Consider the following 14,639-nt stretch of genomic DNA (forward strand, 5'->3'; position numbering starts at 1 on the left):
GGATTCTGCACAGCTGGAGCCAGGGGTCAGAGCGCGGGAGGGACCTGCCCTGGCCGAGTCGGGGGTCTGCGCACCAGCTGGATCTGCCCGCTTCCACCAGAGGCCAGCGTGCGGTGCACGCCGGCTGCCTGCCAAGCCGCCTGTGAGCCTTGGCTCACATCCGCGACTGCTGCACCGCCACCGCTTGCCACGTGGTCAGCCTGCAGACCAGCTCCGTCGCCTCTGCTGGACACGCGGTCGGCCCCCGGATCTAACACATCCCTGCCACTAGACCATGGGCTGGGGATGCCGTCAGTCGTGGCTGATTCCCTCTCCTACTCGCGGAGGGGGGAGTAGGGGCCGTGGTCTGTGGCACCGCTGCGATGAGGCTGACACCGACTGAAGCGGCGTTAGCAATTACGCCTCACCTGGATTTCAAGAAGAATGAACTAGCTCCTGTTGTTGTTGGTGGTGTTTGTATGGGGCTGACAGCTGAAAAGCAGCAGCTGTGAGTTGTAGAGATATCAACCGGGAAATAAAGTGTTTGAAAGTGCGAATATGTGGTCAGGTCTGTCATGGGTTTGTCAAAGCCATTTAACCATTTCACATGATTTTTATTTGATTTTCATTAATGGAAGGCTAACCTGGTGCACAGGGTGTTAACTAGTAATACTTTTTATGTGGCCGGAAAAGTTGTGTTTAAAACACCATAGCACAATGTGCCACAGTTCAGGCTGTTTGTGCTGAATGTTCTCCCTCAGACTCCTATTAGTATTATTGACACTCTGTAGGAGATTTAATGTGCACAACCTTGTGACTGTTGGAAAAAAAGCACACTCCTCTGCTCCTGACCTGATGCCCTGCCTTGGTTTTGGACTCTTCAGCATTCATTTCACCCCCAGAGATGATTTTCGACATGAAGGTGTCATGGTCCTGGGTCTATTTTCGGGTTTTTGGACTTTCCAGTTTAGTTTATGTCAGTATTACGAGATTCCAGGTGTGCTTAGTGTTTGTGTTACTTCTTGTATTTGTTCCTGTTATTGAATTTAGTCTTGTTCTTGGTTCCTAGTTGCCTTAGTTTTTTTCCTCCCTCTGTGTTCCCCTCATCTTGTGTCAAATCCCTTGCATTAAGTTCATTCATGTGTCTGTGTCTTTACTTCCTGTTTTACTTTGGGTGTTTGTGTTCTTTGTGCTTTGCTTTTAGTTTTGCTTCCTGCGTCTTGTCTCCCGTGATTTAGTTCACCTGTGTCTCGTTCTCCCCAGCTCTTCCACTCCCATAACCAGGGGTGCACATAAGTGGTCCGCAGGTGCGCATTCGCTGTCAAAATAAAAGACGCGCACAAGATAAGAAGTTGCAACGTGCGTTTGCATACATAAGATTTTCTGGAGGAGGACAGACATTTGTTTAGAACTCTTAAAGATGTCGAAGAAACAAGCTCCTTTAAGCAATTACTTTGGTGTTCCTCCACCTCCAGAGAAATGTCAGAAGGTGTTTGAACCGCAAAAGAAGCGCGTATTGTCAGAAAAGTGGTTTCTCACTTGACAAAAACAGTGTCTTTTATATGTACGCAAATGCACGTTGCAACTTCTTATCTGGTGCGCGTCTTTTATTTTGACAGCGAATGCGCACCTGCGGACCACTTATGTGCACCCCTGCTCATTATCCCTTTTCTGTGTAAATATAGTTCCCGTCTTCCCCTTTGTCTTTGTCAGAGCGTCACTTCACTTTCTTCTCCTGTCTTCCAGCTCTAGTGCTCCTGGACACTAGATTTACTTCTCAGTTAAGGTTTGCTCTTGTACCCCATTTTGTATTTTCACCACCACTTTAATAAACGGCTTGATTTTAGTTAAACAAACTCTGCCTCTGCGTGTCTGCAAGAGAAGTTGCATTCATGTTTTGTGGACATTTAGGAACTGAGGTGAAATTTAAGATGTAGAAATAGTTAACTTGCAAGCACTTGCTTATTTCTTCATAAAGCAGACTTGGTAAAACATCAGTGTTTATTTTCTGACTCATTAAAGGTTTGGGGTGTGCGATTCTTCAACTGAATGTAAGGAATTAACTGTGATGAAGTTGTGCCAGAGATAGCAGATATGTTTTGTGCTGCAGAGCTATCTACTGAATTACGCTAACCAGCTAGCCTCATCTCATCTTCTCATCTCATACCACTTTGAGATAATGTTGAGATAGTAAATCACTAACATCCAGTCTGTCCTCGCTCCAAGAGAGGAAGAAATTGTGCTGCCCAGAGAGCTGCATAACTAGGATTGTTTTTAGCCCAACACTGGTTGCGTGCTTCAAACACTTCCTCAAACAGTCACACCAGGCAATGCAGGGAACTTGAATCCTCTGCATGGTTTCTCTAGCCAGTCATTGTGCTGTGTGTTGTGATTTTTTTTTGATAATTTCTAAGCTGTAGCCGTGTCTGGTTAAAACAGAACCTCTAAGGATCCATTAGAAACTACAGAGATGTACTACGCTTTTCAGAAACTGGTGACAGCAAACCAAAAACCAGCACATTGGACTGGAAGAAGGTGACTGTCCCTTCAGGCTTTTGAAAATAGTGTGACTACTTGGTCTCATGTCATACACCTCTTCTTTCCAGATGAGGTTTTCTAGGACTTTGGGAAACATTTTGTAGTAGAATTCTGTAGTTTTTATACTATTTGTTGCATTACAGACTTAATGCAACAAATGCTATAACAATCTCCAGACTCCAGCATCTCTGCCGACATAAAGACTTGAATCTAAACCTTTAATGAATCTCAGTTTTTTTCCATCTGTTTCTCTAGTCCAACACTTCCTTTAACCGTGACGTGGTGAAGGCCGGTACCGGTAGGCGTTTCCTTGGCGGTCTTCTCGACGACACGTCCTACTGCTACACTCTCGAGGTGTCCTTCTACAGCTACATGACAGCTGGCAGCACCGCTCCTGTTCCCTACACTGAGGAGACATGTATCCTTCACCGTGTGTGATCTCTCCGTGTGGAAGCTAAAGAAAAAAAATCTGTTTTCTCTTTAAAGTGAAGAGAACAGCAATAATGTTCTCTCTTTATTTCTCCCCTCTCCTCATCCAAAACACACCAAACAAACACTGTTTCCGCAGCAACAATCTCCCACTGAAATCAAGCCAACTGATCTTGTAATCACTGGAGTCATTATTTTAATGTTTGTGTTGTGAGTGTTACCGCATGTGTGTGTGTGTGTGTGTGTGTGTGTCAGGTCATGTGTACTCACTAGAAAAGCATGTTGATCTTTTGTTGCCTCTTGTTGCGACAGATGTGCAGTGACAGAATAGGGATGTGATAGCTGTGTCTATTGATTTCATTTACAAAAGAGAGAGGAGAAAGGGGCTCGCGTTGGCATATGTAGCACTGCACTTGTGTGTGCGCAGACGAAGCGGCGGTTGCTGTAAAACAGCGAAACAAACGGGATCTCTGTCGGCTACAATCATGAGCACAGCCATACATTTATCACGGAGACTGAAGGTCACAGGTGTCTTAATGGAGGCGGACGGGAGGAAGTTTTCCTTCGGCTGACCTTCTCAGGGCTGAAGAGCTCCTGAAACCTGGCCGATGGCGGTCTGATCTTACCGATAGAGTGAGTGAGAAGAGGGAGAAAGAGAGATTTAGAGAGTGAGATAAGGACCCTACATATGAAAAGTATGTGCTCCCCTACACATACTCCACAGGCGAAGGGGTGGGTGGATATAGATGCAGCCCCAGTGCCCTCTAGTGCCAATAACTAGCAAAATCTGCCTCGCCAAAAGAAGAGGCAAGTTACGATTCATTAACACATGGAAAGTTAGATATAGGAAGATCAGTTATACATATGCATCACTACTAGTCTTTATGGTAATGTTGTTTTTTTGTTTTTAAGTGACAGACGAGAGGCTGAATAAAAACAAGTCTTCTCTTCCTGCTTATAGAGGCTAAAAAATGCATATTGTGATGTTGCATGTGTGTTTTCCACAAAGGTTTATGACTTTAATGCTTTTGATAGAAACATCTCAGCTCGTTGCATTGCACACATGGAAGAACCAGCATGTGTATGCACACAGGGCAGCCGCAGAAAAAACATATGGTAATACACGGAAGAGACAAGTGTCTGGCTGTTATGCTAAACAAAATGCACATAACAAATTCCACTCTGTGTTTTCGTTTGAGGTGGTGGCGGCGCTGGGTTCAGAGCCTGTTCTGTTTGTGTGTGTCTGTGTGCCTTTATTCTGAAGGTCAAATTATGAGAGAACCCACGTCTGTTGGGAGGATTTCTTTCTTTGTTTTCCAAATGTGTGTGTGTGTGTGATGTAGGTTGTGAAAAGGGAGGGTTCCAAAGAGGAGGAGCTCCACAGGGTGGGTACGCAGCACAGGGACCTGGTGTAGAGTGGAGATTGAGGTCAGGCGGGTTGAAGAAACCGAGCATGTAAGTTTTTATGCCCCAGCAGTCAGCTCGATGGAGCGTGCAAATCATCAACAGAGACCTTTAGCATCTGCCCCCCCACCCACCACTCCTCCCCTTTCTTGTTTCTCACCTGACACAAACATACACACACACACACACACACATGCACAATCCCCTAAACTAATACATGACAAATAAATAATAACCTAGGCCCCTAACTCCTACCACCTTCCAAAAGTGCTGCCCTCGCCCTTTCATTTTTCCTGACTCTCCTCCACTGCTGTGACTTGTAGCCACCAAAATTGAAATCTTAACCTTTCTCACAGCCGAGACTTTGGTCACAGTTTGAAGGTGCTCAGAAAACAGCGTAATTCAATGTGTGTGTGTGTCTGTCTGAGTTTGTTTTTTGATTCCTCCTCTCCTTTCGTGTGTCTCCTCTATTCTGTCCTTTCCTCTCATCTCATCACCCAGAACATAACAGCTCATTATATCATCTAGTCAAGCTGAGAATCCTCTTCTCTGAAACAGCAGGGACAACCTCTATTGTGTGTCTGTCTTCTCTTTGTCCTCTAATCATTTAACACCTGTGAGCCAGTTTCCACGTGTGCATGCTCGTACCTCCTATATTTTCTTTATGCTTGCATGCTCTTCTTGCAGCCAGTTCCATCGAAGTAAATACCACACAGCAAACTCACAGTAAAAATATTTTAGCCTTGTTTATTGTCTGCACTTTCTTTTTTTTAAAAAGTAAAACTTCATTTTTTGCAGTTTTTTTGAGGGACCTTCCAGTTCACACCGTGGAAGTTCATCTGGAAGGGAAAGGGGATGAAGGTTGAGATAAACTGGGATCGTGTTCAAAACTCTGCTTGACGCTTTCTGTTGTGGGTTTGTGTGCGTGTGTAACATAGCTAGTGTGTCTTTCTTTTTGTGTAAGCTTTGGGAGCCTACTTACCTTGTGTGTGCGCTTGTGTTCTTTTTCTGTTTTATCTGAGCAACAGTGATCTCTTTGACTTTGAAGAATAAGTTTAAAATTTCTAAAGCCATTAAGAATTTGCTTCCCTGGAAGACTTTGCAGTTGTTTTTCCTGTTTTGAAGGGAGTGTCATTGCTTCTTCTGTCATAATACAGTCAGGGTTTTTTTTTTTTATTGTTGTTGTTTTTTAAAGGAGCAATGCACTTTTCTTTTATGTTCTCTTTCTGCAAGTTTTTTTCCTTCAGTGGAGAGAGATATGCAAAGAAAATGGCATTCGTCTCATCAAAGGTGGTCACTCCTGATTTAATCAAGCAACACTGTTTGGGTATTTATTCACAGCAGTAGGTTAGATGCACTGATACAGCATGGATTGACAGCCAAGACAGCTGACTTTGACTGGCAATAAAGGTACATATGTGCACGCTCTCAAACACACATGCATACGCACATAGACAAACAGGTGCTCCTCTTTATCTTCATGCGTATGTGATGTCTGTCTGCCAAAGCAACAGCACTCGACAGGCACCTCACCATAACAGTGGGACTCCATGAATACCAGAGCTGCCAATGGAACACAGTATGCATCAGTGAACCTGACACCCAATGGACAGGCTGTGACAAGTATGCAAATGATATAGCTTGGAGGCAAATATGCTTCACTACCACACATCATCCACATCACATCACACAGACACGCGCAAATGGATAGGTGCTCACATATGCAAGCCAGCGCACATAGACACCCGCATCTACACACACAGTTGATTGCACAAATGTGGTTGCCATGCTCAGATGAACAGGTGTCCTCATATGAGTACTCACAAAGATGCACAAACACATATGTACATCACCGGTGGTGTTGTGGTAGGTTTTTTTCTTTTTTCTTTTACATATGTTGATAAGGCTGGAAAGCCTAAGAAAGTTTGCAAATATTATTTGCACTAGAAAAGGCAACATTTCTGCTGAAATGTGGTGCTGCAAATGTGTAGTTGAAAACTTTTGAAGTACTAAAAGAAATTCAGTTTCAGTTCAGGTTCAAATACTGAGAGGAATCGAGGGCTTCAAAATACAGTGGAGCTGGACAAGTCAGCTTAGGTGCAGCTAAAGTGCTTGAGATAAAGGCACTGACATTAAATTTCAAATGTAAGAGCAACAGAAATCAGTCGAAATGAACTGAGAAGCCACAGAATCCACTGTTAATATGTGTTTGAAAATTTCTTAAGCCTTTGATTTAAGTCCTGAAAGTAAATAAGGAGAATGCTAAAGAAAGGAGACAAAGAATACTAGACTTGGCCATATATTTGTTTTGGAAAATAATTAAACATGACCTTTTACTTTATTTAGTAGCCCAACATACCGACACTATGTGACAAATCGTCGGTATGTTATGTTTCAGCCACCCCACCCGTCGGAAACATGAGAACCGTTTGGAACCGTTTACTTTCTCATCATGAATCACTTTGGAAAACACTATCTAATACCGGGAGCGTCATGCTATTGAATTCCATCCACAATCCGGCGGTATCATAGGGACGTGGAAGGTTACCTTTTGGGTTACTATGAGATGCCTCAGGATGTGACAAATCGTCGGTATGTTACGCATTAGGAATGAGAACGGTTAGCTTGTGCTCCGAAAGTTGCAGCTGAACTTTCCTCCACACTGACTAGAAGAAATCTTAGTCTTTTCCACTACTGAAAACATGAAGTGCTGAGTTTGGGTCAGAAGGTTAACATGACCAGTCCAAAAGCTTTTAAGCTTTAATTACTCTTGAACCATTCTGACCTTTTCTGTCTTGACAATTCACTGTTAGAATTCACAGGCCCAAACATAGATGCTACCACCACCGTCTTTCATACGATTCCTACACTGGAATGCTGTGTTTTCCTTTCTCGTAGCAAAATGCTTCTCATTTAAGCCACAAAGTTGTATTTTGGTTTCCACCCATCCACATATTGTTTAAGCAGTCTCTGAACTATTCATGTTATCTGTAGCAAGGTGCAAATGTCCTTTTTCACAGAATTGTGGCATTCAGCTTTCAGCCCTCTCATGCACACGATTGTTGTGTAGCGCTCTGCTGAAGGTGGACCTATTCACATGAACATGGACCAGTATGAAAGGCCCCTTTAAACACTTACAGATCACCCATAGTGGCCTCACAGACTGCTCCAGACCGTGTTCTTCAGGTGTTTTTTATAGACTGATCAGAATGTCTTGAATTTGCTCCATTTGTACAAAACCTATCCAGCTGTGGATTTGTGGTTATATAGAAGCTATATAGATATGGTTCAGTGCTTACTCAACTACTTCTTTTCAAAGTCTCATTTGTTTGCACAGTGTTTCAATTCCATAAACCTGTGCTGTAAATATCACAGCTGATTGTCAAACCTTTAAGTGAAAATAATTGATTGTAATTTCAAATTGAAACTAACCACTAATCCACATACATTTCCACCCAACAGATAAATCATATTTTCCTCAATAAATAAATTGCCAAGTCCAGTATATTTTATCTCTTCTGTTCAGTCGGGCCCCTTTTTTTATGTAGCTTTTGTGAGCACCAGTCTGAGCATCACTGTATCTAGTTGTTTTTATTGTTTTCATTTTTATTTATTATCAGTTCTGTCATAAGATTGTACCACTATAAAAACAAATACATAAAGGATTAATGACAGCAATAAGAAAGAACATAAAGACACACTTTGAGCTATAAACCACAGGTACCAGATGAGATATGTGTGGATATTTTTAGTCACATTTTGTTTTTATAGTACTTTTCTTTTATGAACTTTGAAAACAGAAGCAGTCTTTCTTAACTAACAATAAAACTGAAAAAATAATAATAACTGGCTCATAGAAATAGCATCCATTATCTCATTTCAGCGCTGTATGATTCAAAAGATTTTGATATTAGTGAAAACAGGAGCCTTTTTTCACACTCATTTCATTACTCGGGCTTCGGCGCTTGTCTCCTTGGCAGTGTCAGGTCCTCCTGTCAGGGATTTAAATCAGCTCCTGTTTGTCCCTTTGGGTAACAGGACGTGAGGTCTTTCAGCCTACTGATTTGCTACTGGGGACAAAAATGTCCCTTTCTGTATTGCTGTTGTTGACTACCCTCCTGATTAGCATTGATAATTAGCTCTCTACGTGTCAGTGCAGTGACAGGACCTGTCAGTGGCCCGTATTGATGACTTGAATGTCCCCTTGCTTGTCTCCTCGTTAACTCTTGTCCAATCTCGACAGCATTCTCCGCGTGTCTTGTTCATTTTACCACTAGGGGCTTTGCTGTCTGCTCATCACCTTGTCTGTCTGTCTGTCTGGCAGGACCAGGCACGAGAGACATAGCAGTGAAAGCCACTAAATGCGGTGCTGACAGCAAACAGCTGCAGTAAACAAGTCATGACGCTCCCCATCCCCTTTGTCTCACGCGTCCCATATCTCATCAGCGTCTTTGCCGACATGCCCTTCAGCCATGACAGTGACCGCCTATTGATTAGACAAGACCATTATGTGTACCAAGATGTTAAAGAATACACCTCGCACACCTCAGCGACTCATCCTGACAGGCTGCACACACACTCGGACACCCTCTCTACGTCCTTGCCAATAATGGATAATGATTATCCAATGATAATGATAATGTTCTGAGCTCCAGTTAATGAGAGAATATTAATAATATTTTGAGTATTAGTCCTTGTGTTATTCAACAGAGACTCCCTCAGAGTGCACCGAAGCAGCTAAAGCAGCTTTTCTAAATATTTCCACCACCATCCACCGCTTTAATCCTTGCTACAGCCCGCCGACTGTTTCCTGGCTCACACACGCATGACTTCCTGCTGGAGCAGCAGTCTCATTCCAGACCCTACGGTTTCCCCCGGCAAAGGGCCAGGCAACAGTCAGGGCATCCTCTCGGTCTCCGACCATTTACCCTGTGGAAGAAGTTCTCCTTCAGAGGCTGACCGTCCATCACAAAACCTCCTGTAATAGACCGTGAGTCGTGACAAGCCAAGCTGAGAGGCCATCTGTGCACGGTGGGGTCCGAGTGATATTTTTGTCGCCGAGCGTGCTTGGCCAGAGAGCTCAGGACTGGCACCAAGCTCTGCTGAGGAAAGAGAACTGAGGAAAACACCGAAAACTTTCCAGAGGTCAGAGGGAATACGCAGAGTGGGTTTTGCACTTGTTTATCAGTGTCTGTTTACATCTTTGACTAAGGACGTGTTTGTGTGCAGATTAATAACTATGTATTTACATATCTGCTATTCTTAGCCATAATATAAGCTTGAAATATTAGTCTGCGGGTTTGCTGGTAAGCTCATAACTTTGGTCCAACCAAGCAAGTATATATAGCAGCTGACATAGACAGTGGGATGTCCACCTTTGCTCTGTGGTTTTACAGGCATCAGCATCTTGGTTTTTGGAATTTGGAAGATCAAGGGGTTGATTTGGCTGAGAAACCCATTACACTGCACAAATAAGTAGACACACACTGCTCTATCATTGGTCTAAATTATATCGTCATTTACAAGATTAAAACAGTGCTATATTTCGATTAACTTAAAAGTAGAGACAAAGTACATAAACTCATCACAAAAGTGCTTACAGAAGCTATAATCAAGCAGTTGGTACGGTTGTTTTTCACCAGACTACACAATTGCTCTTCTTTTTTTCAGCTCTTTGCCATTAGAAATTTAACTTGGAAGTTTTTACATCAACATGATGAATTTATTCCAGATGGTTTCTTGGCTTTACCGAGGCCCAATTTAAGATGAAGAAGCATTATTTTAAACTATTAATCCTAAAAAAGGTTAAAAGTTTTAAACATTTTCTGCTCGATCATGTCCAATTTGCTGAAGATTTTTATGGCCCAAGGTTTGGGCGTAAATAATGTTTGCTGAGAAATCTTAACTTCATATATCAAGTACTTTTAAAAGTCTCTCTTTTTTTAATGGTTGGTTAGCCCACGTCCAGCATGGTGAAATTTGAAGCCATGTTTGATCTTGAATATCTCGAAAACTATTAAAGATAAAAGGCTGAAATTTGGACCTTTCTCACCATCAAAACGAATCAGGATTTCTTATTTGGGACAGGTACAGGTATTGGCTAGGTAAAATATTAAAATAAATCAGTTTTTCAAAGTTCCATATTTGAGCACACACTAATAAAAACACTTCATATTGAAAAAGACAATTAGTGACAATTTCTTAATGGCATATAGTTGAATTTCATAATAACTAAAAATAAAAAATGGGGAATTCTTTTGAATGTGAAATTCAGAGGAAAATGCTATTTTCATCCAAATTTCATGCTGGATTGAGCAAACATAACAAGCTGTACAACAAAAACCTAAATGTCAATAGAAAGTCTAATCTCAATACAACACTTTTCAGATGGTACTTTTAATTAAATATTTAATTTAGTTAAATATATTTATATTTTTCATTTTCAAGACTAGCTCTACCTAGACCTAGTTGAGACCTACTGCCTTGGAGCAGGCATATAATTCAGGTGAAGTTTAAAATATACGATAATATTTTCAAAAAGATATATCTTGTTAAGTCTGCTTATCCTTTTCAGGGTCGCGGTGGGGGTTACACCCTGGAGAGGTTGCCAGTCTGTCGCAGGGATAACACATAGACACACACAACCATTCGCACCTATAGGCAATTTAGAGTTTCCAGTTAACCTAACTGCATGTCTTTGGACTGTGGGAGGAAGCCAGAGTACCCAGAGAGAACAAACACGGAGAGAACATGCAAACTCCACACAGAAAGACCCCGGCCTGATGGTGGAATTGAACTCAGGACGGGGTCTTTCTGTGAGGCAACAGTGCTAACCACCGTGCCGCCATGCTGCTCTATCTTGAAAAGTATTTGATATATTACACATATATTCACAGTAATCGTTATGTATGTCCAAACTTTGGATCATAGATTTTTTAAGGAAATCGGAGATGGTCGAGAAGAAGCCCCATGGTGATTTGAGATGTTAAGACCGAGAAGAGACTAAACTTTCAAAAGGAAAATTTGCCCTTTTTCTCAGATATGTGTTTCCCCCCCAGAATGAACTGTTAGAACTCCGCATCTCAGTAATCACAGATTAACTCTTAATTTCTGCCATCATCATGTCAAAATTATACTCTCTTGATCTTACTACAAACTGGCAAAACAACATAACCTCTTTTGTCCATCTGTAGTTGCATTTCAACCTAATCAGTATCATCAGGTAGCAGCGCCGAGACAGACTGCCAGGACCCTGCCCACACACATGCACACACACATTCACAGCAAGTCTGGCCTGATGCAGGACTCACAGACAAACAGCCAGATGGGGTATTAACATAGAGTGTGGAGTCGTGTGGAGAGTGTTGCCATCAGCCTGCCGGGTGAAGAATGAAGTCGTGTGCAGACTCCTCAACACTCACATCAATGCATCATCAAAGACCAAGGTGACGGGCTCTTTCCGTATTTACAGGCCTAACTTACCAGGTATACTGCTGGGATTTTGTGTCTTTGTGTTGCTTGAAGTATGATAAACTACAAAGCCAGAAGGGTACACCAAGACAGCCTGTTCAAACCGTGGATGGATAGTTTACAAGTTAACAGCTTTGGCCAACTGCTTGTCACTTTTATGACGATCATAATTTATGTGGCTTAAAAAGTTCGACGGGAAAAATAAAAATGACCAAATCATCCATCCCATTTTTCCCCTCATCATGCTAAATCTTTTTCTTTTTTTTTTCTTTTTGTATGCCAGTGGTTTCAATCACATAAATAGATAGTCTAGCAGATGACAGGTCATATCTGAGTATCTACAAGGTAATGACAAGGAAAAGTGACAGATTACGTCTCTGTGTTGTTCCATCATGCACGAGCCTTTTGAAGAATGGAGCTAGGTAGACGTGAGTGCCACATGATAGGGAAAACCTCCATAAATATGTTTTGTTCTAAGTTCTGCATGGATGGATGTCTCGTGAGGATGAATATGTTTATATATAGTGTGAAAGGGTGGCTAGATTGATTGGCAGCTGGCACCGATTTTGGTGTTTTTACAGTTCACTCCCTTCAGTGACTACATGAAATGTACGTCTGTTAGTAACATTGTTCTTATTTATCTGAATTTTCTCTGTCCGCACTCTTGGTGATTGGGAACGTTGTCGGCATTCGGTCATTCACTATTTCTCCATTATCTGAACCTGATTGACATCATTACTTGTCTTCCTAGCCTAATGATCACAGGCTTAGCAACAGCACACATGGACGCCTAGCTATCTTATAAAAGCAGTCGAGTTATTGATATTGTTCCTAATGTAGTGAGAGACAATTAAGCGAGGGAATGATGTGTGCAGTCACCTCTGAATTTAAATGAGGCCTCAGTGTATATGTAATTGCTTTTGTCTGAGTCATACCACCATCATGCGTTTGGCTGGGACAGTTCTGCAGTGCGTTGTAACTTGAGGACTAGATGCTTCTCACCAGTTATGTACTATACCTCAGTGGGTGTGTTAGTGATGACAAATGGGATTCTAATCTAAAATTTGAATGCACCGTGCAAGAATTAATTAAATCACAAATATATTTCAGTCTTAAAATGTATCCATCCATCTTGTTTTTTGATGCATATCTGGGTCCAAGTTGTGGGAAGCACACGGATGCCCAGACCTTGGTCTTCCTGACCACCTCGTTCAGCTCTTCTGGTGGGACACCAAAGCGATCCCAACCAAGTCAATCCACATCAACTCTCGAGCTTCTCCTGGGTCTGCCCTGCGTCCTCCCCCTAAGTGGACATACCTGAAACACCTCACCTATTAGGTGTCCATGCCGAAATCAGCTCCTCACACCACCTCTAAGGGAAAGCCCAGACACACTAACGAGAAGTTAATTTCTCTTGGTTATTTATTCATTCTTTCCGTCCCTACCCAAAAGATAGGATGGCAAAGATAGGAAGTTGTTGACTGGTTGTGCAGTCTTGCAATTGTCCTCAAATGTCCTTAAAAGGTCAAATAGCAGCTTCAGTGTTTGACGACCAGGACGGAAACCACGCTGTTCTTCTAATGGGTCTAAGTCTCAATCACCCAGGCATAAACCTTCTCGGGGTGACTGGAAAGGTTTAGGTAACTGTGACCTCATAAAGCATGACCAAAGCATTCATATGCCAAGGTTAACAGTGAAGTCTGGACAGAAATATGATTTATGCTTGACTCGTTCATAAGACATACAGTTGGATGTGGTGTATGGAAGCTTCTGTTTGGTGCTTTGCGTGTATGTTGCGGTATCATAATGTAAAAATGAAGTGAGAGAAAATCAAAATATAAAGCTTCAGACCGTAAAATAAAAACAATCAGAACAAAGTTGCTGTCATCATTCACTGAGCTGAGGGCCATGGCACAATTAGCTAATGATTCTTGTCAGTTTCATATTACATATACCCATTTGACCCATTCATAAAAATGAGGATATTTCCAGTTTTATGCCTCACTCCACACTTTCCTCTTGGTCATTTGCACCCTTCCTATAATGATTCATTGTTACCAAGGCTCATTCAAAGGCACTTTGCTTTAACGCCATGTCCTCAGACATGAAGTTGGGCAGGAATGTGGCTCGAACCTTCCTGGATTACTACAAACTCAATAACTTAATTAAGGACAACAGACCAACTCCTATTCAAAGGTAAAACTGTATGGAACTAGAATGAGATATTCATGAAAGCAAATCTATCTGTGGCTATTGTCAAATCTACTTTTGTTTTTCTCTTCTCTGAATTTCACGCTGTCACTGATGTTCGTCTGTTTTTGTCTCCAGTTCTGGGGTGATGTCCCAGACAGGCAATGGTGTTGGCAGAGACACAGCAGACAGAGAGAAGGAGAAGAGCGAAAGTGTCGGGCACTAGACAGCCAGCCAGACGGACACAGGCAGAGCATGTATAAAATGCAGAGCACTGTGGCAGGAGGATCCTTCACACTTCATTGTGTTTATAAGCTCCACATCTCCCTGGCTATAAAGACTTATTTTCACAGATTTGTAACAGTGGGATGACTGGTACTTGTAGGACTAAACCCAGAAGAGGCTTCCTCCAGGGTTATAAAGCATGGACTGTTGAATACCAAGAGGAGACAGACTGGTTATTCATCTACATTTCCATCCAAGGCCTTCATTTGGCAGCTTATTTTTTTGTTGAGAAGAAAAAAGTGCATGAGCTCCTATTGTTTTTTCCCCTTTTCCCCCCCAATTTAAATGTTGTCTCTGATTGTATTATAATTAGTCATTAAACATTAAAGCACTTAATTATTATT

The 14,639-nt window shown here is 42.0% G+C and overlaps 1 protein-coding gene across 1 annotated transcript in view; it reads left to right on the forward strand.

The window, feature by feature from the left end:
* LOC116309222 (cytosolic carboxypeptidase 6-like) overlaps positions 1–14,631 on the forward strand; it is a 56,264-nt gene extending 41,633 nt beyond the window's left edge. Inside the window, exons 6-8 of the mRNA XM_039607503.1 lie at positions 2,773–2,935; positions 13,923–14,016; positions 14,149–14,631. Coding sequence (XP_039463437.1) covers positions 2,773–2,935; positions 13,923–14,016; positions 14,149–14,236 — 345 coding nt within the window. The 3' untranslated portion in view covers positions 14,237–14,631. The remainder of the gene's footprint in view (positions 1–2,772; positions 2,936–13,922; positions 14,017–14,148) is intronic.
* Positions 14,632–14,639: the final 8 nt, after the last annotated feature.

The sequence above is a fragment of the Oreochromis aureus genome, linkage group 23 (genome assembly GCF_013358895.1).
Source record: "Oreochromis aureus strain Israel breed Guangdong linkage group 23, ZZ_aureus, whole genome shotgun sequence".
NCBI classification, from domain to species: domain Eukaryota; kingdom Metazoa; phylum Chordata; class Actinopteri; order Cichliformes; family Cichlidae; genus Oreochromis; species Oreochromis aureus.